Here is a 25,398-nt window from a genome sequence, read left to right as displayed (position 1 = left end):
GGCTTTTGTTTCTAACCTAACACTTCAATTCACTTACTGAGTTAAAAAAATACTAACATTATGTTTTTTTCTGCACAAATAAAGACTAATTTCATTGATCTAGGTGGCTTTGTTCTAAAGGGAATGGCCACAGGACTAAAATGAAATACAGTACGATGAAATCAGATACTGCAGATTTAATTTGGGGGTCAATTCTGTAATTCTCAAGTTTTTTTGTTTTTTTTTCAAGTTGGTAGGGCTGAGATATCCTCAGGAGATTCCCAAGTGTCTCCAGCTTTACAATTCAGTGTTAAATCTGCTGAGAGGTGGAGATTAGCGAAGGCTGAAGACTACATTTGCTGCTTCTTTTATACGGCACATGACACAGAGTTGCTTACCTGTAAAATTGCATTTTCTATAGTGATTCTGTAAAGCAAACACAGTTCAGTTGACACGTTACAAGCTGCAGTGAGCTAAAAGATAATTTACAACAATCAGTCTGCCACCGTTAAATCTGTTCAGTGTTTTCGTCATGTGAACTGCACTGAAAATACCACATAATTAGCATTGCAAGTGGAAATAGTAGTTTCAGCTTTGCAGTGATTCTCACAATTTACTGTTGGTTTGGAAAAAAAGAGCAATTAGAATAAAGACTCTGTTATCCAGGGAATTTGTTTTTCACTGACAAATGTAGACCAATATTAAAGGCAGCTGCGTAATGAAGTGCAGATTTCATATGCAAAGTTTTACAAAATACAAAGTTTTCCAAAGCACCAAGTGAAAAGAAAGGGGTTCAACAAATAAACCAAAACAGACTAAACATGGGTGGCAGAACATAGATGGACACTGAAACAAAAACATAGGGACATATAATGATCCAGCAATGAGTGAACAGAACAGAGGAGTATAGAGCATGAAACAGGTTAACCAGAATGAAACTAATTGGCAAGGTACAGGTGGACCAGATGAAGCTGATTATGGGTAAAGACAAAAGTGAACAAAGCGTGGCTCAGCTGAACAGTAAAACAATCTAACCAACGGGAGTTCTACAGAACAAAAACTAAAATACCTGATGAACAGAATCCAAGAATAAATAAAGAATAAAAGGTGACAACTAGAAAACATACTCAAAGTAAATAAACCAAGCCACCATATGAAAAGTAATCATGAATAAGGTACAAAACAAAACTCAAACATCCCCAAAACCTGACAGTTTCATGCCCCAGTCTATGATAGTACTGCCATGAGTGGCCAAACTGAAGCAAACAGTGACTTTGACAAAGTTACATTGAATTTGATCTCTGGGACTTCTTTAGGCGTTCTGTTTGCTTTACCAACTTCCAAGGACAAAGCATGTGCAGCAATATACTGTCAATGCACTACTTGAACATTTGTTTGTTTCAGGTTGAGAATTTTAGTAAAGTTAAGACCAAAATGAGAAATGAGATGTGGCACCCTGGCAGATTTAGTTCTAAAGAAATATTAGAATTTTGCCAACAATTTTGTTCTTACTGGAGGTAATATTAATATTTTGGAGCTAAGCTAATGATAATCAGATCAGGGAATCTGAGGAGGGAGCTACAGATAAGGGTGATGGCAAGGAGGCCTTCCAAATTCAAGACAAAACATAAAATGTAAAAACACCAGTGGAAACATGGAACAAGCGGGTCAGCAATTATAAGAAGGGTTTGGCTATTCTTCAAGATTTTTTTCATTGATTATTGAGACGAACAAAAGCTCTTTCAGAAATGACTTTGTTTTTTTTTTTTTTGGTTGAATAAAAATAAATCTAAATAAAAATGTGTCAGGTGTATGATTGCTTAACTGTATATCTAAAATGAGCTTGATTGATTTTAAAGGTAAAAGCCATTGCTGACCAAAGAGAATACAAATGCCTATCTTATGTTAGCCTTAAAAACTTTTTTATTATCCCAAATACTTTTGGGAAAACATTTTGTGGACTGTACAAAAGCAGTATGTTTTGGAAGGTGTTTGTCCTGTTACATCTAGGGGAAAAACTAACACAGGATTTCAGAAAACAAAACATACATGGAGCCATACTTGGTGATGGGAGTGTGATGGTCTTGGACTGCTTTGCTTTGTCAGGACGTGGATGGATTGCTGTAATTAATTGAAACATGAATTCTACTTTTTACTGGAAAATAACTCCAAATCTTTACCTTAAGCTCACTTTAGTTTTGCAGCAAGACAATGAACCAAAGCACACTAATAAAGTCCACCTCTATAGTCAAAGCCCAGATTTAAATCTGGATGGGATGCAGTGGCATGACGTTAAACAGGCCTTTCAAGCTTAAAAACCCTCAGATATTTATAACGATTCTGCAAAGAAGACTTGGTCAAAATTCCTCCACAGTGATGTAAAATTTGATGACAGCTGTTAGTGCCAAGGGTGGCACAACCAGTTATTAGGTTTAGGGAGTAATCATTTTTCACATTTGGTCAAGCTAATTTAGATATATTTTCACCCTTAATAAATTAAAATGTAATTTGCCTTTTTGTATTTACTCAGGTTATCTTTGTCTGACTGTAATGTTTTGGGTGCTTGAAACCACATATTTGTGAGAACAAATGCAAAAAAACACACATTTGTAAATGGGCAAATACTTTTTCACAGCAGTGTAAATGCTAGTGTAAAAGATAGTTGTTTCCCTAATCATTGAGAGTCTCAGTTTCAAAAAATGTGTGTGAATGAGATGTGACACATCTGGCTCTACCCACACAACTGAATTGGCCCAGTGTTTTGACACTTACATGCACAGTGAGCCAACCTTAAATTGACAACGCTCACATATTTTCTGTCTTTTAAGAAAAAACATCTCAAGGGTCTCACTTTGGACATATATAGTTCTGATTTAATGCCCAATGTTGTTACAGCAGCAACGAAAGAAAAATAAAATCAAGATAGTGAACCGTTTTTAGGAATCTACCACCCCCTGCAGATGTTGTCATGGAAACACTCTTTTGGGCACGTCTCTCTCTCACTCTTCTCTCTCCTCATACAATGCAGCATTAGGATGGTAATGCTATGCTCAGCACACCACGCTTCAGGTTTCCATGTGACTCCTGCTCTTACATAATGCTCTACTGGAGAGGAAAATCCACTTACCTTAAATGATATCAATAGTTTATTGTATAGATGGGTATTCATCCCCATTTTACTTGTGTGCTGATACTGATTTAATTAACAATGTCTATAGATATGTAGATTTCAAAAACATGTGTTATGGTCCTGTTGTAGCAGCTGCCCCATTAAAATCACAAAAACAGTAAATTTCCAATGTCTTGAGTTATTGGCAGTATTTACTGTATATCTTTAAAAGAGAGAAATGTATTTAGTCAAAGCCAACCGTTTAATCAGTGTTGGAGGTTATCGTTTAGCTGTGTGCGGATTGGTAAAGTCGCTAATGAGTTTAGCACATTGCAGGTTACCCAGGATATCCCCCACACTGTAGGGGGAGGATAACATTAAAAGAACCATCAGCAGGACACCAGTGTATAGAGATTGGTCTCTGTATTCAATTTAACGCTGACATCACCCCGGGAGCCTTGAGCCGCAGTCAGTTCTGAGATGAATGCACAATATTTAAATCCAGCCTACCTGGTTCTCTCACTCCACCCTGTGGACTCAGCTGGGCAGCACAAAGAAACGCAGGGGACATTTCACAGAAAGGCTGGGCATAATATTGAATAACATAATGTCCATTCTTGTGGAAAATGTTTAGAGTGATTATTCTTTTACTTTATTACAGCTATTTAGAGGTGTCAACACCCATGATCACCAGTCTGCTAGAGAAGGGAAAATTACCCTGAGCCTATTCACTCTTGCTCAGGCCTGTCTCAAAGTCTATGTTTTGTTGCATACCTCTAATAAATTACTCTAAAGTGCATATGACTCCTTTTTGGTGAATTATATTTCAACATTTACTCATCATTTCATCTATAAAAAGTACCAAAAGTAACACTGTTTGATCAGCTGAAGCATCATCTTACAGGTGCTGTGTCCAGTCTTGTGACGATGACTTTCAAAGATGTCAAATCTTCTTTTTTTCTCCAACAGTCTCCATTTTCCTTAATTTTTTTAAAGATCATATTGCACAGTATGTTGCTAACCATGTGTACTAGACAGGAAATGAGTAAAACAGCAACAAGAAGGTATTAGAAGTCTACCAAGACATTGTAAAACACCTTTCAGAAAAGGCTGAGTGAGTGAGCAGTGGAGACCAAAAAATATAACATTGAGGTTTGACATCTTTGCACAGTACTAGATAATGTCATATTAATGTTGTGCATGTAGGTTGAAGAACAGTGTGATTTTAGTATGCGGCAGCTGTAAGCCTGGTGTGTGGAACAATAGCCTTCTACAGCACAACTGCAGATTCAGCAAAAACTGTTGCAACTGCTAGCACCAGTTACATTGATTTTTTACAATGTTTTTTTATTCAGTGCGCTTTTAAACACTTAGTCTGACTCTAACCTCATTTAATTCAGTGGGTCCACTTTAAATAGCTCTGTGTAGAGGTATAGTGCAGTGAAAATGTTTGTTCCCCCTTACAGATGTCTTCTGGGTTTTTTTCTGTCACACTTGCATGTTTCAGATAAGATTCAAATATCATCTGAGTAAATGTGTAAAGTTTTTAAATGATGATTTCAACTATTAAGGTCAAAAAGTCAAATCAACCTGGCCCTATGTTAGACTATCATTGCCCTGCCTTTTTGAATCGTGAATAATAACATTATTTTTTTTTGTAAAGTTAAGTTCAATGTCACCACCAACGCCTAGGCCTGATTACTGCCTGGCCTGCAGAATGAACGGGTCCCTCAAATATGACTAAAAGCCAAATCACATTTTTCTACATATTTTCTTGAAGACATAATATTAAATGATAAAGACCTTTGGGAAAATAATCTGTGAAATGATGAGATAAAATGTCTACTTTGTGGAAGGTGTGATTTCCATTACATCTGGTCAGAAACTTTGTCCTCATCAAATTTTAGTCACTGATGTTACCTAACAATTGTTTAATGGAGCAGCTCCCATCTTCTTGAATGCTCTCCCAAAGTCTTATCTCATGGCTCTGTCACCCCGGTCATCAAGGGATTTTCATCTTGTACTGCCTACACCATGCTCAAGACAAGCCAGACTATTTTCATGTGTCGTCCCACCATGGTGGAATGACCTACCGAGCGCTACCAAAACAAGGAGATCCCTGTCAATCTTCAAAAAACCCTTAAAGACTCAGCTTTTCAGAGAGTATCTCCTACCCTTGCACTTTCATATCCCATATCCCCTCTACTACATGTTCTCTTTGTGTATTTCCCTCTATGCAGTTACCCTCTTTCTAAACTGTCTCCCCAGTCACCTCTGACAAAACCTGACTGGTAGTCATCCTTATGAGTAGCTTATTGTTAGTTTTGATGTTAACTGCATTGTTATATTCTCATTTGTAAGTTGCTTTGGATAAAAGTGTCTGCCAAATACAAACATAATAGCATACTTCCCCTAATCAACAAAATCATGATTTGGAAATTGCTTTTTGTAATTGCTCAGGTTATCTTGGTCAGATATAAAGTAGAAGTTGTAAAACTTTTAGGTGAATCATTAAAACAAAAATCCTGCGATTTTGCATGTGGGGTCTGCTGTGTGTAACTAAGTGTTCATGAAAATCATCAGTGTGTTTGATGTAAACATGAAGACCGTCGATGTGGAGATTTAATTGTAGATATGCATGAATTATGCCCCTTTTAAAGAATAGGGACACCAATCTGCACGTGGATCCATGTTTGAAATGCTGCAGATTATGACGCGAATAAACAACAGTTTCCATCCACCACTGATGATTTCAGCACTTCTGAAAACCCCCGTTCATTTCTATCATGAACCAACAGGGGGCGCAGCGATCACGCTTTAACATCAAACGAGTCAGCTAGATATAAATGTTTAAATGTTGACTCTTATCGCCTTTACTAATATATTGCTTTGTGTCTTTATGTGTGATTGTGTTAAAATTTTACTCTTTGGTTCCTCCTCAATGAATAATTAGTTATTCATCAGTATTTGCTTCACTCTTCAGAATCCAGCTGCGCTTTGTGTATAAACTTTACGGGTAATCAAGCAGAGAGCGGGGTAAAAGGGAAGGAGACAAACTGAATGATGCTCCTTCTGCTTCAACCCTTTAGGCAAAAATATGTGGACTTACGCTTTCATCGTTGCGACTGAAATTTATAATTTTTTTAAGTTAGTTGCGGACGCAAATATCGGACACTAAGAAAAGCAACGGCATTGCGGTCGCAGCGGGGCAGGCGGCCTTTTATACCGTGGCATCAGCGACCCTCCATCCCCACGTTGCTGTGTCTCGGCGGGGCTGATCGTGCGGTGGTGGTGCGTGAGGAGAGTCTGAGAGGCTCCGAACTGATGTCTCTGCCTGTCAGGAATTTAAAGTGTCTCTCACCGGTCATGTGCCAGTGTAAGGTCATCTGCAGCAACCGGACCCTCTCTCTTATGTTCGGGTGTAAGGTGAGCCAACATGCAAATCTGTATTTTCAAAGAAAGGAGGCCTCTGGAGGGGAGAAAACGCTGTTTTGGTTTGTGTTAGCGGCTGATGTTTTGTCTGTAGGGCCGATTAGCCTATTTTATTATTTCTTCATTGCTGTATTTGCTTCTTCCACACGTTTCATGTTTTACCTTTAAATCACTGCACGATCGAGCGTTTTTTCCTCATAAATATCCGGTTTTCATTTACACACAGCAGGTTGTAGCAACCTCGGAAGGAAAGGATTGTACTGCTGAATCCTATTCTTTAGTATTAGTAAAAAGTAATAATGTTATAATTCTTCTAATAAGTAAAGACATTGTTCCTTTTTTAGATTCCCTCTTGCACCATGACTAAAAATAAAGCCTTTAGGTTCACATTTCTTCTTTGCAGCCCAGCAGAGCAAATTGCACGATAAGATTTTGACCTTGGGAGGTGCACTTTAATGCTTTGGGCCACTTAGATATCATTCATCATCAGGGAAACCATACACTGACACAGAGGCATAATCTGCAAAATAGGGAACATGAACTGTGCCCCTGTTGTTCTCTTCCATCCCTGTAGTGTTCCTAATCAGAACTGAGCAGTGCTTGCCTGCTGCCTATCAGAGAAAACAGCCTTTCTTGTTAAGCTGTGTGTGTTTTGAGATGTTGTAGTTTGAGGTTTGTCATAAACATTTTATGTTCACTTCTTTTGTGTTTGTCCATCACAGCTCAGTTTTACATCCCTTCCAAGTTAAGGAGATTGCACAATGGGAGCCAGTTGAGAGTTTCCCTCCATATGGCTGTTTGTCTGTTAGCACTACAATGCCAGATCACAATGCCACTAATTATCACTACACTTTTCGAGTAGATGTGTGTGGTACATACAGTGGTGAACATATTTACTGCCACCTGCAGATAAATAAATTCAGCTTTTAATGCACAAAAAGGTTAAAACAAATCCAGCCTTTAAAAAGTCTCCAATGTTAGAGAACAGCAGCAAAGATTTGCATTTATGTTGAATTTCCGAAGCTCTACTTGGATTTAACTGAAGATGTGTGGTAAAATGTTCAGCACTTTGGTAAAAAAACCATCTAACTGCAATTGGAGTAAAACAAAGGATGGATTTATGGAAAAGGACTCTGTGGTGTCATGTTGTGGTTGTAAAGGACCCAAATGCAGAGACTAACTGGGGTGAAACAAAGTTATTTAATAATAAAATAATCAGAACTTAAAAGGGAAACATCACTGGTAAAATAGTTCATGAAGAACCCAAAAACAATGAGAACCATTGAGCTTATACTGTGTAGAATACACACAGGACAAAACACAAGAACTAAACCTAAGAAACTAAACACAAAGGAATTAAGTTATATGGCAATGCCATAGTTACAATAATAAAGTACTCAGAATCAATCAAAAATACAAACAAATGAAAACCCAAACACCCAAGAATCATGACATGCCTATTGTTAAGTATGGTAGTGAATCTGTGATGGGCTTGTTTAAACCTTGTTAGAGGGAATTACATCAAAAAGTTTTGAAATACTAGGAGTTTTCTAACTGAAATCTAGTCGTCCACTAGGGCCGGGCGATATGGCTCAAACATAATATGATATTTCAGAGTATTCAGACAATAACGATACATTTTGCAATATAACAAAAAAAAAAAGAAATTATGATTAATCATTAGACAAAATTAATTTAAAAGGTTGCTTTGCAGTATTATATAAAAACCAAAAAAAAAAAAAAAACAGGCTAATTTTACTACAATGACTTTATTTAGTAAAGTACTCAATCTCAAAGTATAAAAATAAAAAGTAAAAATTATCCTTGTTATTTAGATTGAAAAAGTTTGCATAAAATAAATAGAATAACAAAATCCACCACAAAAGCAAAAGTGCAGGTGCAGTTCCCAAAAATAAAATGAATGTAAGACCTTTTGAGCATAAATGTAACATTCAATAAAAATATGTTGCCTTTAAATGAGGTATAATTTCCAAAACGTCCAAAACAAACGCTGAAAACAAATGAAATGCTGCCTGAAAGGATTGCTAATCATTAGCAGAATATAGCCATCTACTTGGTTATCATCATTCATCAAGTTTCAAATTCTTATTCAAGAACACAAGGCTGTTCACTGAAGCAGGCTTCAGTGCAGACCGATGACAGGTAACAATGTTCCCTCCTGTGCTGAACAACCTTTCAGAGGCTGCATTAGTGGCTTGGATGCACAGGTACTTTTTTGGGAAACGGCTAACCTGAGGAAAGTTAACCTCATGCACTTTCCACCAGTTAAGAGGATCACTCTCACTATCTGCTGGAGGACAGTCTAGGTAGTTGTTTAATTCTGCTTGAATTCGCTCTCTTGGAGATGGTCCTGTTCCAGGTCGGTCACTTACTGCAGCCCTCTTAAAAAAGCTTCCGAGTCTCTTCTTTGGCAACTTTGCATCACTTGGGCCTGGAGTGTCTTCAGCTGACCCTGAAGCTTGTGGAGGTGTTTCAGCTTCTTCTATTCCTTGCAGGAATGATTCCATTTCGCTGACTGCTCTGTCTATGACTACCTGGCTCTTTTGCTGGGTCATGTACCGACGTGGAATCGTGGGTCAAGCATGGTTGCCAAATTCATTAGTTCCACAACCACTGGGTCTTCTTCATACTTGCTGTTCAAGTACTCCAGTATTGAGCTTTTTATGGATTTTGTCAGTTCTGTGTCGTTCTCCTTCATGAGAAGAATGCTACTGTTGAACAGCTGAAGGACAGGCTTCAAGCATGAGATAGTAACATAGTCCTCAGCAGACAGAGCATCAGTGAACTCGACCAGAGGACCCAGGGCTTTGCTCACAGAATCCAGAACCTGTAGATCTTGCCATGTGGGGACCAGGTGTCTTGTTGATCGGTCAGCAGCTAAGACCTGGTTGATGGGCTTTTCTTGCTCCAACACCCACTGGATCATTTTCTGTTTGGACCCCCATCTTGTGGGAGATTCCGTGATGAGCTTGCGTTGAGCTGTTCCCTCTCTTTTTTGAGCCTCCCATCAGTGCCTGCTGCCTCTTCCAGCTGTTGGGAGAAAGAACTCACAATGTTCTTACAAGCTGCCACGGCTCTGTCAATGCTGGGATCCTTCATACTTCTCTCTGCATTATAGGTTGGGTAGGGGAGGAGAGACAGACCGAGAGATTGAAATCATAGTTTTAATTTCCCCATTATCCTTGCACACAAAATAAATATAATTAAAAATTTTCATTTTTATTTCTTAAATCAGTGTGAATTTATGAAATATTAGCCTTTTTAACATTTTGAGTGCAAGGTATAATCCAATCACAGTCCTTCCAAGTGAGATTCTTACATTTTTATGTTTTTCATAATATTAGGGATATGTCACTAAACGATTATTGGTGGACCTTATTGTTGGCAAGAACAACAATAAGGCATCCCACATATTGTGTAGAATGCCTATTAATCCCATACAATCTGTGATTTATCCATGAATTTATTTTTCTAAATTTTCTTAACATGTAAAGTACGGTTGCGGTGTTTGTATATCATCTTGAGAATGTACTTAACATTATGTAATAATGCAGATACAGGTACATCTATGCGAATTATAGTGTGTTTTAATGAGACCATTTGTCAGGTTAAAAGTATCTTTAGAAAATAAATAAAGCATAACTCATTTCAAACATACTTACATACAGTAAGCCCACATTTTTGTCATATAGTGAAAAATAATCAATCATGAACAGAAATAAATGCTGGAAAATATCAGTCTGTTAGGAAGTAATCCATATAATGTGTTTCTCTTAGTGAATAGACTTACTGAAATAAAAGAACTCTTCAATAACCTAACTTATTGTGACGCACCTGTACTTGTGCTAACTTTATCATCTTATAGCTTATGTAATTGTGGACAAAATGAAGGAAACTTACCGATGGCAATTTGAAGACGATGCCCAAAGCAGGACAGTCGAGTCCAGTTATTCAGTCTGAGAGCTTTGACAACATGAGCACCGCTATCCGTCATTATGCACACCTGTTTTTCTTCGTTGAGGTGCCAAGACTGGAGAAACTCCTTTAAGCAAGTCGCAATATTCTCCCCTGTGTGATCCTCAGGAAAGTAGCTGGTCTCGAGTTTTGAGCTGCACAGTTCCCAGTCACTGTTAATATAGTGCACAGTCAGACTCAAATAAGGCTCTGCAGTCCTACTTGACCATAAATCGGTGGTTGATGCATAGTAATCCGCAGATGACCGTAGCGCTTGAACCTTTTTACGGCATTCTTCATACATGTCTGGGAGTACCGTCTTGGAAAAATATTTCCTTTTCGGGAGGGTGTATCGCGGGTCTAGTTTCTTAACAAGATGAATGAAGCCTTCTTTCTCTACAGTTTGGATTGGCATCGTATCTTTCGCCAAAAAAAATGCGACAGCTTGGGTAATATCTTTCCAGGGCTTGCTTGATTTATCATACAGGGTACAGCTAGCGAGTGACTCGGTGATGCCATGCTGGACTAGCTTACGTTGTTTTGGTTGAGAAGTGTTAGCTGCCGAACATTCCTCCCCGACTTTCAGACAATTCTGGTAAATATTTGGGTGCTGATGCTTGAGATGGTGAAATAAGTTAGACGTATTTCCCCTTTTCAAAATTACAGGCTTCTTGCACTCCTTGCATATTATTGTGGTCTGTTGGGAATCTACTCGTTTGTATCCAAAATAATTCCACACCACTGAAGTACATCCTTTCTTGGGAATTAATTATTCTACAGCAATGCTTTCAGCCATGTTTGCATTCACCTTTACATCTTGAACATCGCTGCATGACCCTAGTGAGCGTAATCCTCTGTGTGGTAGGGTGACGTATTTACGCCATAAAATTAGCATATCATGATATAATTTATTTTCCCGGGCAATTTCTTTTTACCGGTATTATTGTGAATGGTATGATGTGGCCCAGCCCTATCGTCCACCCCCCGTCAAAATACGGAAACAGTTCAGCAGAAACGTAATCAACGTTCTTCCATCTGCATCACAGTCCCCTGATAAAAGTCCTATAGAAAAAACTGTAGAGAGATCTTCTGAGAACAGTCAAAATAGGCCTGTTCAAAATAATGGCAGCGTGGAGTTCAATTACTGAGGTCATTCATTCTGTGAAGAAACAGGTGTCAGTCAGGTGGTTGGCACTAGCAGATGTTGTACGTGCATTTCTCTCTAAAAACCTGACAAAAATGGATTGTTGCAGGCATTTTACAGAAAATCAGCTTACTTGAAGATGTTTATTGGAGAGGAGAAAATGGCTAAAATGATCTCTAATGCTTTAAATGCTCCTGCATTTGATCTAGATATATGCTTAATATAAATCAGCAACATATTTGGAGTTTACATCACTGATAGTGTTTTGTTTATTTTGAAGCATTGTGGCCTTTATTTTGTAAGTTGACCAACAGGAAATGGGGTGGAGAGAGAGAGGGGAAGACATGCAGCACAGGTCAATGGACCGGGACTCAAACCTGTGACAGATGCGTGAAGGACTGTAGCCTGGGTCCCCTACGAGTCAAAGTCAAATTGTTTGTTTGTCTGTGCAAACTTGGCTAGAAAGCTGATTTTGATTCTGATTCTAAAACTGATTTAGGCTACAATCATCCAGCCAGAAGAAAAATCATACTCCACAACTCTAAACTGTTTTGAGCATCCTGTATTAGTGATGGTAGAGTAGAGTCTGTGTTTATTCCTTAGAGAATGGATTTAAACCCTGAGGTTTCCTAAATTTTGCCAAAATCTCCCAATCCCGCAAGTTCTGTTACAGATGGAGGTTTTTATAGCTACGTAAGGCAAAACAGAGCAACACTACTGTACTCCATTCAGCCTGTTAAAGTCTTGATTGCTTTCACTCTCTCACAGCCTCAATGAACCAAAGAAATGTCTTCTTCCCACCATAAACAACTTATACACTGAATAGTGTTTGGTTCAAAAAATCTTAAGGACCACACCAACTAAACATATTACTTTCTACTATCTATTAGTATGGATCAAACATAGTATTACTTTTTTACCCTTTTTACCCTTTAATGTGCTCTGATCCATATGTCCTGTATATTAGAGCAATATAAGGAGAAACATTGTTCTGCTTTGTTGATTGTCCAACCAGACAGTCACCAGCCAAGGCCAATCAAGCAGACAATTTTCAAATTCCAATCATTAATTGATTTATCTGTTCATTTCGTCCACAACACAAATGTAATCTATAAAATAATTTTTTTATAAATATACTGTGCTTTATTAGGTCTGTAATAGTGTTTCTAATATTTAATTCTTATAAAAGTAACATAAAACATGAATAACTGCCTATCACCTTGAAAATGAGCAACTCATTAGTTACTGTATAATAATAATAATAATAATAACGAGAAACAAATACCAAAAATAAATAATAACATTTAATACAAATAATAAAAAAATAATAATTACTTATTGTAAATAACTTAATTCTATAAGAAACAGACAAACTAATAAAAGTATTTCTGCCTGTTAGTAACAATAAATTAGATTGTTGTTACTCACTGACTCTGATCTTAACCAGCACTACTCAGTATATTCCTTGTAATAGATTAATACAGGGAGAATAATTTTTCAGTCTTAATAACATCTTAATAAATGTTTGTTCACACAGAATAAAATACATAATTACCAGTGGTAATCGTTCCCAAACAATTAATCCTATATAAGTCTGAATCTATTCCCCATCCTGGTAGTAGGTTTTGCATTTAATTGGAAGTGAAAAATATCCAGTGGGATTTTCATCTGTATTTATCATTTTAGTTTACATATTTAAAAGGTGACATTCCCTTACACACGATTAAGTGTTTTTGGGCAGTTACTTTAATTAATTTGAGAAGATGTCTAAATAACAGGGCTGCACGGTGGCGCAGTTGGTAGCACTTTTGCCTTGCAGCAAGAAGGTCCTGGGTCTTTCAACATGGAGTTTGCATGTTCTCCCTGTGCATGCGTGGGTTCTCACCGGGTACTCCGGCTTCCTCCCACAGTCCAAAGACATGCCTGTTAGGTTAATTGGTAACTCTAAATAGCCCTAAGGTGTATGAATGAGTGTGTGCATGGTTGTTTGTGTGTTGCCCTGTGATGGACTGGCGACCTGTCCAGGTTGTACCCCGCCTCTCGCCCATAGACTGCTGGAGATAGGCACCAGCTCCCCCGTGACCCACTATGGAATAAGCGGTAGAAAATGACTGACTGTCTAAATAATGCTCATTTCCTTTTAGAATTAGGTCATTCACACTAAATAATGAATAAGTGCTGGATGATGTCTAATTAAGAGTTAATATACCACTAATATTCATGTTTAAAGGCAGCTAGTGGATATTTATTTGTGACACTGAGATATTTATCTCTAAATCATTGTTTTGTTGCTGTTATTAATGAGAAGGGTCCATGACTGCTACATGCATTCTTCTTTCAAGGCCATTGTTCGAGTGCAGGTTTAGTAATCCTAACAGCTTTTGTTTACTCTGTCGCAGTCTCCTGGGAAGTTGTTATTGTTGGTTTTTAATCTGGATCTTGGAGATGTACAGCATTTTGCTGCAAAGTGCAACAATATGTTGGAACACTTCTCTATGTCCTGTGGCTATTTTTATTTTATATTTTATGCTATCGGTTTTATTATTTTCTGGAGGACGGTATTTCCAAAACCTCTGTTATAGTAGAGCTGGTCATTTCCCAAGGTGATAGTCTAAGAAAAGTTATTTGCATAAGATTTGTTCTTAAAGAAAACCTGGCTCAATTCTGATTCTACATGTTAAAGAAACTTTGAGATTTTTTTGTCAGCATTTATCAGTGTTTTCATGTGCATGAAAACACTGATCAACAGTAGCCTTACAACACTGAATCAAAAACAGCTAGCCTCGGTTTGTCTTCAGACGATGATTCAGCGGATCACTCACATTAGAGGGCCCTGGAAGATGGAGCAATATCCAGAAGATCGGGTTTTGATGGGAGTGTTCGTGTGATGAATGATTTACAACTCAAGGATCTGGTTGCCTTCATCTCAGTATCAGGATCTATAATTACCTCATTGGGTGAATTGATTCAGTGCTATCTTTACTGGGGAATGGACATGATAATGATCCGCTGTCACTCATTTCCTGGCAGCCAATCGGACAACAGAGATTAACCATGCAGAAAACATAAGGTGAAGTACTAAGTTAGGGCTTTGCTCCATGGTGTTGTCTGGCTTTTTGGTATCCATCATATTTTATCTATTTAAGCATTTCTTTGCATTATGCATTTGACCTGTTTTATTTGTTTCCGATCTGACTGTAATTTTAAAGACATTACAGGAAAAAATATGTAAAGCAGCCAGTCGTGATCCACTGAGACAGAAACATTTAAGCTCACATCTACCTTGCAACCTTGTTTTTTGTGTGTCTATGAAATTATTTGCCTACAGCAAACAAATGTTCAAGTAGCACTCGTACTTCAGCCATATAATGGTGCATTCAGTTTGTTCTTGGACGTTGGAAAAACATTTCATGAGATTCAGTGAAGATCAGATTCAATATGGCTGCCACAAATTTACGTGAAAGTTGCAACTATTAAAGTTTATCTGGTCATTAACCTAAAAAAAATGCAAATAATACTAGTTTTCCAGCTTGCAGCAAGAACAGATTCTGCTCATTCAGATGTCATTCCCAGATTCAAATTCTGACTTCTGAGGCAAACTGAACGCAACATACAGGTCCTTCTCAAAAAATTAGCATATTGTGATAAAGTTAATTATTTTCCATAATGTCATGATGAAAATTTAACATTCATATATTTTAGATTCATTGCACACTAACTGAAATATTTCAGGTCTTTTATTGTCTTAATACGGATGATTGTGGCATACAGCTCATAAAAACCCAAAATTCCTATCTCACAAAATTAGCATATCATTAAAAGGGTCTCTAAATGAGCTATGAACCTAATCATCTGAATCAACGAGTTAACTCTAAACACCTGCAAAAGATTCCTGAGGCCTTTAAAACTCCCAGCCTGGTTCATCACTCAAAACCCCAATCATGGGTAAGACTGCCGACCTGACTGCTGTCCAGAAGGCCACTATTGACACCCTCAAGCAAGAGGGTAAGACACAGAAAGACATTTCTGAACAAATAGGCTGTTTCCAGAGTGCTGTATCAAGGCACCTCAGTGGGAAGTCTGTGGGAAGGAAAAAGTGTGGCAGAAAACGCTGCACAACGAGAAGAGGTGACCGGACCCTGAGGAAGATTGTGGAGAAGGGCCGGTTCCAGACCTTGAGGGACCTGCGGAAGCAGTGGACTGAGTCTGGAGTAGAAACATCCAGAGCCACCGTGCACAGGCGTGTGCAGGAAATGGGCTACAGGTGCCGCATTCCCCAGACCTGGGCTACAGAGAAGCAGCACTGGACTGTTGCTCAGTGGTCCAAAGTACTTTTTTCGGATGAAAGCAAATTCTGCATGTCATTCGGAAATCAAGGTGCCAAAGTCTGGAGGAAGACTGGGGAGAAGGAAATGCCAAAATGCCAGAAGTCCAGTGTCAAGTACCCACAGTCAGTGATGGTCTGGGGTGCCGTGTCAGCTGCTGGTGTTGGTCCACTGTGTTTTATAAAGGGCAGGGTCAATGCAGCTAGCTATCAGGAGATTTTGGAGCACTTCCTGCTTCCATCTGCTGAAAAGCTTTATGGAGATGAAGATTTCATTTTTCAGCACGACCTGGCACCTGCTCACAGTGCCAAAACCACTGGTAAATGGTTTACTGACCATGGTATCACTGTGCTCAATTGGCCTGCCAACTCTCCTGACCTGAACCCCATAGAGAATCTGTGGGATATTGTGAAGAGAACGTTGAGAGACTCAAGACCCAACACTCTGGATGAGCTAAAGGCCGCTATCGAAGCATCCTGGGCCTCCATAAGACCTCAGCAGTGCCACAGGCTGATTGCCTCCATGCCAAGCTGCATTGAAGCAGTCATTTCTGCAAAAGGATTCCCACCAAGTATTGAGTGCATAACTGTACATGATTATTTGAAGGTTGACGTTTTTTGTATTAAAAACACTTTTCTTTTATTGGTCGGATGAAATATGCTAATTTTGTGAGATAGGAATTTTGGGTTTTCATGAGCTGTATGCCAAAATCATCCGTATTAAGACAATAAAGGACCTGAAATATTTCAGTTAATGTGCAATGAATCTAAAATATATGAATATTAAATTTTCATCATTACATTATAGAAAATAATGAACTTTATCACAATATGCTAATTTTTTGAGAAGGACCTGTAAAAGCACTGCAGCGATAGTATATCTATCTAAAAAACAAAATCACTTATATAATATATATATAATATAAATATATTAAAACATATATTTCTGGCTAAATTATTGGGAGTTTTTTATTCCTTGAGCAAGACACTTGGAAGTAGTGAGTACTATTTTCACAAATCACAATAAGCAACTACAGGATTCTGCAGGAGAGGCTTAAACACTGCAGTTGTTCAGTAGTAAACCAGTTTGCAAAAGTTTTTAAAGTGCAGTTTTAACACAGCTGACAGTTTTTGTGCTTAAAGTCCTCTTTATCAAGATGCCAGAGAAAGTGCTGGAGTGACCAGAGTTTTGTCTGGCTGCTTCACGGATAGTGTAATGCAGCCATACCCCTCCCCCACCTTTTTCTGAACACTGCCAGTGTTCTACTTTTCTTTCCAGGAAAGACAAATTGGGCAGTTTGACTATATTTTCTGAAAAATGTGCAGGTATGGTGTAGAAACTAAAGGGGATTTACACATCACTTTTGTTAAAGCAACAGTGTTATAAAAATGCAGTTGATAAGGTAACATCATCTGTTAAGCAGTCGACTTCAGGCCGTACTCAAGCAGAGGGCCTGATGAATTAACCAAGTAATATCAGCTTGTTATGCTTTTAGTAAACTATTAAGAGCAGAACAGTAAAAAAGTTTCATTTTCTAAACACATGAAACTACTGCCAAATTGAGTGTTTATGCAATATTAAAATCCAGTTAAAAATGATTAAATAAAAAAATTATCTATAACATTATTATAACTGGGATATTCAAAATGACTGAACTATAAAAAGAATTGTTAGTTTTATGTTTTAAATTAAAACAATTAGGTCAGGGCTGCACGGTGGCACAGTTGGTAGCACTGTTGCCTTGCAGCAAGGAGGTCCAGGGTTCAATTCCTGGCCTGGGGTCTTTCTGCATGCCCGTGCACTCCGGGTACTCCGGCTTCCTCCCACAGTCCAAAGACATGCCTGTTAGGTTAATTGGTCACTCTAAATTGCCGTTAGGTGTATGAATGAGTGTGTGCATGGTTGTTTGTGTGTTGCCCTGCGATGGACTGGTGACCTGTCCAGGGTGTACCCTGCCTCTTGCCCATAGACTGCTGGAGATAGGCACCAGCTCCCCAATGACCCACTATGGAATAAGCGGTAGAAAATGACTGACTGACTGACAATTAGGTCATGTAATTAAATTTTTTCTTTAAAATTTTCTGTTAATACTGTGAAACTGTGATTTTTTTATTCACACACAATTAGGGGCGAAAATCCCATTTTATTTTTGGGGGGAGACAGTAAACCGATAAATTTCACAGAGTAATTCTTGGGGGCAACATGAAAAAAAAGCTCTCGGCCTCTCTTTTTCCTGCTCCTTGGCAATTTTACAGCATGTTAAAATTATGTTATTGAAAGTAATATTTGTAGTTATAGCATTGTTCTTTATTAGCCCATATTTTACCCCTATACAGGTTTCTCTATGTTCAATCAGCAATGTCAACAATGGTATTACGGGGAAGATAGCAATGGTCCATCTTTATGATTACATCTAACAGAATTTTTTTTTTTTTTGCATCCTGCTGTAATTTACACTTTAGTCCATTGAAGTAGTTTTAGAAGAAATTGAAGCTCACAGTTCAAAACTTTAAAGGAAATACCTTCAAAAATAATCAAAGAAAACCAAACTCCTCCTCAGAAATATATATTTACTTTCGTGTCAACAAACAAAAACATATTACAACTATCCCACAAAATATGGCATCTGAAGTTGTACATTGTAACATTTTGCCTATAAATAAAATGTTTTGACCATTTTATCAGTGTATCTGCTGTATGTAATCTGTCTGTGAAAAACTAAATCACAGTGTTGGTCAGTCACACGAAAACATTTCCAACTAACAAAAAATAAGCTCCACTTCTCTAAACAAAAGAACCAGATGTACTTTTTTGAGTGTCACTGGATCCAACAAATTCCTGGCAGATCTTATTTATGTCTAGCTTGTCCAGTCTTACTTTATGGACATTACAGACAACTAAATTGTTGAGTCTTTGTTGGGCCATAGTAACCCGCAGCCAAGTCTCTAACTGACACAAGCTACTAAAACTCCTCTCAGCTTCACATGAAGACACAGTCACCACCATCAAAATCCTGATGAGAAGTTCAACCTGATCGAACAAGCCCCTCACCTCCACTGGCAGCCCCCTGAGAACCTCTGCTGCCTCCAAACTGCTGATGCACGAGTATTTGTTGCGAAAGAGAGGCAACTGTACAGAGAGAGAAGCTCTGTTCAGCTCAGGATACTGATCTAATGACTCATCTACTTCCCCAGTGAGGAGGACATTCTCTACCTTTTGGAGAATTTGTAGACTTTCCTGATCAAAGCGTTGACAAAACTGAACCTCCACACTATCCAACACTTTGAAGAACTTTGAAGAACTCTGCCCTGTTGTTATGCTTTCCCCACAAAGCGGTTTGAATGTGTCACCTGAATGGGGTCAATGGATTCAGTTGAGTCAACCAATGTTGTAGCTTCCCATACAGTGCAAGGTACAGGGGTTGGACAATGAAACTGAAACACCTGGTTTTAGACCACAATAATTTATTAGTATGGTGTAGGGCCTCCTTTTGCGACCAATACAACGTCAATTTGTCTTGGGAATGACATATACAAGTCCTGCACAGTGGTCAGAGGGATTTTAAGCCATTCTTCTTGCAGGATAGTGGCCAGGTCACTACGTGATACTGGTGGAGGAAAACGTTTTCTGACTCGCTCCTCCAAAACACCCCAAAGTGGCTCAATAATATTTAGATCTGGTGACTGTACAGGCCATGGGAGATGTTCAACTTCACTTTCATGTTCATCAAACCAATCTTTCACCAGTCTTGCTGTGTGTATTGGTGCATTGTCATCCTGATACACGGCACCGGCTTCAGGATACAATGTTTGAACCATTGGATCCACATGGTCCTCAAGAATGGTTCAGTAGTCCTTGGCAGTGACGCGCCCATCTAGCACATGATATGGCAGCCCAAACCATCACTGATCCACCCCCATGCTTCACTCTGGGCATGCAACAGTCTGGGTGGTACGCTTCTTTGGGGCCTCTCCACACCGTAACTCTCCCGGATGTGGGGAAAACAGTAAAGGTGGACTCATCAGAGAACAATACATGTTTCACATTGTCCACAGCCCAAGATTTGCGCTCCTTGCACCATTGAAACTGACGTTTGGCATTGGCATGAGTGACCAAAGGTTTGGCTATAGCAGCCCGGCCGTGTATATTGACCCTGTGGAGCTCCCGACGGACAGTTCTGGTGGAAACAGGAGAGTTGAGGTGCATATTTAATTCTGCTGTGATGTGGGCAGCCATGGTTTTATGTTTTTTGGATACAATCCGAGTTAGCACCCGAACATCCCTTTCAGACAGCTTCCTCTTGCATCCACAGTTAATTCTGTTGGATGTGGTTCGTCCTTCTTGGTGGTATGCTGACATTACCCTGGATACCGTGGCTCTTGATACATCACAAAGACTTGCCGTCTTGGTCACAGATGCGCCAGCAAGACGTGCACCAACAATTTGTCCTCTTTTGAACTCTGGTATGTCACCCATAATGTTGTGTGCATTTCAATATTTTGAGCAAAACTGTGCTCTTACCCTGCTAATTGAACCTTCACACTCTGTCCTTACTGGTGCAATGTGCAATCAATGAAGACTGGCTACCAGGCTGGTCCAATTTAGCCATGAAACCTCCCACACTAAAATGACAGGTGTTTCAGTTTCATTGTCCAACCCCTGTAGCTCTTGTCATTTCTCTTTCCCTTAAGAGAAGACCTCACATGATTAACTGCAGCCTGCATACCAGATACTATCTGAGTTTTCTTCTGCAGTGAAATGTTAAGTCATTCCTGCTCTCCAACAACAGCAGAGGCAAGTGTGAGGCCCAGCACAGTCTTCCTCTGCTGAAGTGCTGAAATAAACCATTGGCGGTTGAGGCTGCATTAGTTGTACTTTTGGCCATCTCCTCTATGCTGCAGAGTACCCTCTTATACTGCCCTAGCACAGCTATTATAGCAGAATTCTGAACAGTCCACCTTGTTGGTCACAGTGGTTTCAAGGTGGTCAGAGGAGCAACATCAGATGTAGCGATGTTTTCAAACATACTCTTGAACTTCACCGACTGCACAAAAAGGATGTCCAACTAGTGGACCCAAGAAAGGCAGTCCCGGATCAGTGGGGAGGCAAAGCAGCCAGCTTGTGTTATCAGATTGACACAGTGTGCACCGCATTGTACATACAGGGCTAGTGGCTGCTTCCTCCTCAGTATTGCCTGTGCACCTGTGTACTTCCCTGCCATGTTTGTGGCACCATCATAGGTCTTCCCACGTAAACCAGACATTGGCAGATTAAGCCTCAACAAAACATCCGCTGCCACCTTTGCAATGGCCAGTAAAAACACAAGACTCCTCTGACTGTTGGACTGTAATGTAGCCATGGGAAAACCTGAAACCATTTCTGCTGGAATGTCAATGTCAGTTTAGCAAGAGTTTGGGTTATTATACACTGAGAATGTGGTTGGTATGGTTTTGTGCACTCAAAAAGGTCTGAACTAAAACATGCTGGATCCCTTCCCATTGGTACTGGTGCTGGTAGTAAGGTCATCATGGCCTGCTCTATCCTCCTCCCCTGTCCCTGTGCTGCTGCTGACAGTAGGGCACTCATCAGCTGTTGCTTCTCTCTCCCTGCTGTCATTTTAAGTCTCAGGGTCTCTATCTGGCACTTTCACTTTTCTGGACTCTAAATAGTCTATTTGCTAGAATAGAAATAATAGAAATAAGGTATTTACTATATTCAGAAATACCCAAAACGCAACGTATAGTACTGTAAACAACTGTTTATCTAAATAACCGAGTTTTTCTTATTTCATAACACTGATAAACAAAAGCTCAACAAACTGACTTGAGACTCAACGCCTCTGTCTGATTGCCCCTGACTCTCTGTGCACAGCCGACTTGACTTAGCCTAACGAAGCCATTACAAAACATATTTGTAAGCATTTCATTCCTTTCTCATAGCCATCTTTATCAAAACACCTTCATATCACTGTGGTTTTTCTACTTACTTGGCATTTTGGAAAACTAAAAAATGACCGGATGTCTGAAACCTTTCTTTTCTCTGGCATTTCAGCTGACCTGGTTGACTGACATTTGGACACACACACACCCAACAACAACAACAACAACACACACACGGGAGATATTTTCATTAGCACACACCCACTACAAAAATAAACTCATTGAATGATAAATAAAAATACATTTTTTTTTTCCTCAAAGAAGCAGAATAATGTTTTGTATCAAATTTTTTACCAATCAAAACTTAGCAATCTAGGACTTATAATAAATTAGATATCTGTCAAACCAAACATTTAAGTCATGTAATAACTACTAGGCTACAAAACATAATCAAAACTCAAATTTCAATTAAGAATACATATAAATTTGAAAATCTGGATCTCTCACAAGGATCAAATCTAAAATGTCAGTAAAATATGAATTAGGTTTATATCTGACAATAACATCCTGACAGGTTTTCGAAAAATCTGTCCTCTCATTGATCTCTTTTCCCTCCTTGCATCTGTCCTGTGAGTGCTCCTATCAGAAGCTAGGCTATTTTCTATGCTAGCAAGCTGATAGGAGAGGCTGGTTTTGGACAAAGTGGGAGAATTATCACTTTTTTTTTTTTTTAAGATTTTTTTTTTCCGGCACTAGTGGCCTTTAATTTTTCAAAGTATTGAGACATAAAATGGAAGCAGAGAGGGGGAAGACATGCAGCAAAGGTCACCGAGGCCGAGATGCAAACCCAGGACAACCGTATCGAGGACCAAGCCTCTATATATGGGTTGCGTGCATAGTCCACTACACCACTCACGCCACACCCCGAAAGATGACCAAGTGATGTGATACATGACTTACTGGCTTTTACACATTGGTGCAGTTTCCTCATTAAGTGTGGCTGACCTACTCTGAAAACGGAGCTGCTGAGAGTAGCAGCTGGTAACCCCTCCCGTTAGAAACAGCGTGTGCATGTGGACCAAACCACTTTGTGGGATAGGGGTGTTGTGATCTTTTGATAATTAGGAAACTTATTTTACGCACTATCTAACTTGGATCACTTTAGATGTGCTTTTATTAAATATTACTCTATTATCATAAAAAAATTTTTTTTTGTATTTACAATGATTATTGGGGGGGACATCTTTATGGAAGGGGGGGGGACACATCCCCTCCGTCCCCCCAGGATTTTCGCCTATGCACACAATGGCAGTCTCATACTGGCCCATGCATAGCTGGCACATTTGTAGTAAGCAATAAAATACACAAAATGTTGTGTATTTTTAAGGTATACTTCCTCAAATGCATATTTTCATTTTCTTTTGTAGAATATAAAAAAATAAATAAAACTGAAAAATAGCGTGCTAACTGCTTGCCAATTCATACCCACCAGGGGAATGTTTCTTAGCCACTTTTACAACCAATGATTTAAAGTAATTTTCCACACTCTACTCATTGTCTGCTAAGGAAATGCAGTTATGTGTCTCCAATAAATAATGACTACTAGCAGGAAGTCACTGAAAGGGGTCATAATCTGTTATATTTTTTTAAACATCAAGTGGCACAAACGGGAATCAGAACCAAATTGAATGAGAATAGAGTGTAATACAGTTTTCAGAAAACAGAATGCAGTTCAGTTAAATTATCCACGCGATTTCAGCAATTTAAAACAACCTATGTCTATAATTTATGAAAATACCTAACTAAAGTTAATATAAAACTCACATTTTAAATCCATAGTTTAAGAATACTGTAATGAAATGGTTTGTTCACAGGTGCGAAATGGAAGTAGGAAGAGGCAACATGGATACAGAATAGGGTACCGACTTGTAAAGGTACCCAAAGCTTAACTACAGTCCATAAATACAGTTTACATTTAGTTTATTAAAACAACTGAAATTGTAACATCTGACTATTGTTAGAAACTTTAACAATAGGAACTTTAACCTTGTGTATTTTGTCAGAACAAATTTCTTTTGAGAATGTTGACATAATGTGCATCACATCTATCTTCCAAATCATTCATTTAATGAATTGATTACACTTATTTATAAATGCCACTATGGTACTGTAACGTGGCATTCCTGTTCTAGAGGAATAAAGTTGAAAAACGGGTGGTTCAAAGCTTCAGTAACCATTTAAGGTTTTACAGTAGTCAGTGGTGGGCTGGATGTTGATGCCAAATTAAAAGATTAAAATGGGTTGTCAGAAATAGAACAGTATATTTCAGTGATACACCTCACCAAGCATTTCAGCAAACTGTGAAATAAAATCAATTCTGAGGTTCAGTGAACCTGCCTATCAAGTTTCAAATGTTCTTAAGCAACAAAATACAACAATTAAGCCTGTAAGACAGCATTTTTCACCATAAGAGAAAATAAACAAGCAGCAGTGAAAAACAGAACTCAATATCAATCATAAGGTCAGCAATAAAATGAGCTGCCTCTGTTGGGGTCTATTTTTTTTGTATTTCAATTGGACTGAATCATCTTTAAGAAAAGTTCTGATTCCCTGTTTATTCCCTGTTTATTGCCTGGCAAAGTATATAACCATTTACACATTTACAACCCGTTACCCCACTGTGCTTAAAAGGCTCATGTTAAAAGCAAACCTCATGATCATTTGCTCCTTTTTACTGCAACGTCAGATGTGGTGAAAAGACGTCTACCGGCTTGGCTGAGTTTGCGGACGACTGGTGGGGATTAACACTAACAATCCCTCACTGCGAGTTCAACGTCAGAATGCATGCACTCAGCATAAAAATGGTGTGCACATGCTTCAGCAGACAGAGAGGGGGAGGGCATGAATTCACAGTTAAGGAGCTTTGCCTAAGGTCACACCTGAACTGTGAATTCTCTCATTCATTAAGCTAAGAGAACGTTTCTTTGGTTGATGAACCAAAGCTTACAGTTAAGATCGGGTTATTTTTAGTTAAAAGCTAGTCACATAACAGACCCCATTTACTTTAACAAATATCCAGTTCACCTTTATAAAGATTATGGTGTTCTCAAGCTGTAAATACTCCTCTTTTTGCTTTTCTGCAAATCAACAATCCAATTAAAAACAAGTCAGAAGAAAGGTCTAAGAGTTTAACTGTCCTTTATATCGCTAATCCACATCATTCAGGTGTGTTTATTCTCATAGGAAGCAAGTTCCAATTACCTGTGGCACAGTTTACTGGAAATATGACCCTAATGTGATTATTCAATTTGAAAATGATGCATCCATGTGGATATCTTATCAGGAATGAGTCATCCCACAGAAAGTATGATATCACTAAGATAAGAAGAACAAAAATTACCATGCAAATATTTTTGGCCTAAATGTTGTGTTGTGTCAAACAGTGCAGAAGAAGACAAAAATAATTTGCCTCATTTAGATTTTTGACATTTTTATGTTAAGTAAACAAAGTCCAAAACCCGTTCAGAGGTTTCCTTTTCTTTCTCAGAAAGTCTA

The 25,398-nt window shown here is 38.6% G+C and overlaps 1 protein-coding gene across 1 annotated transcript in view; it reads left to right on the top strand.

Annotated features, from left to right (window-relative positions):
• The first annotated feature begins 6,121 nt into the window (after positions 1-6,121).
• Positions 6,122-25,398, top strand: part of LOC124876270 (disks large homolog 4) — a 79,935-nt gene continuing 60,658 nt past the window's right edge. Inside the window, exon 1 of the mRNA XM_047378912.1 lies at positions 6,122-6,514. Coding sequence (XP_047234868.1) covers positions 6,413-6,514 — 102 coding nt within the window. The 5' untranslated portion in view covers positions 6,122-6,412. The remainder of the gene's footprint in view (positions 6,515-25,398) is intronic.

This window comes from Girardinichthys multiradiatus, chromosome 11, assembly GCF_021462225.1.
Source record: "Girardinichthys multiradiatus isolate DD_20200921_A chromosome 11, DD_fGirMul_XY1, whole genome shotgun sequence".
NCBI classification, from domain to species: Eukaryota; Metazoa; Chordata; class Actinopteri; order Cyprinodontiformes; family Goodeidae; genus Girardinichthys; species Girardinichthys multiradiatus.
This window is presented reverse-complemented; position numbering and strand designations above follow the sequence as displayed.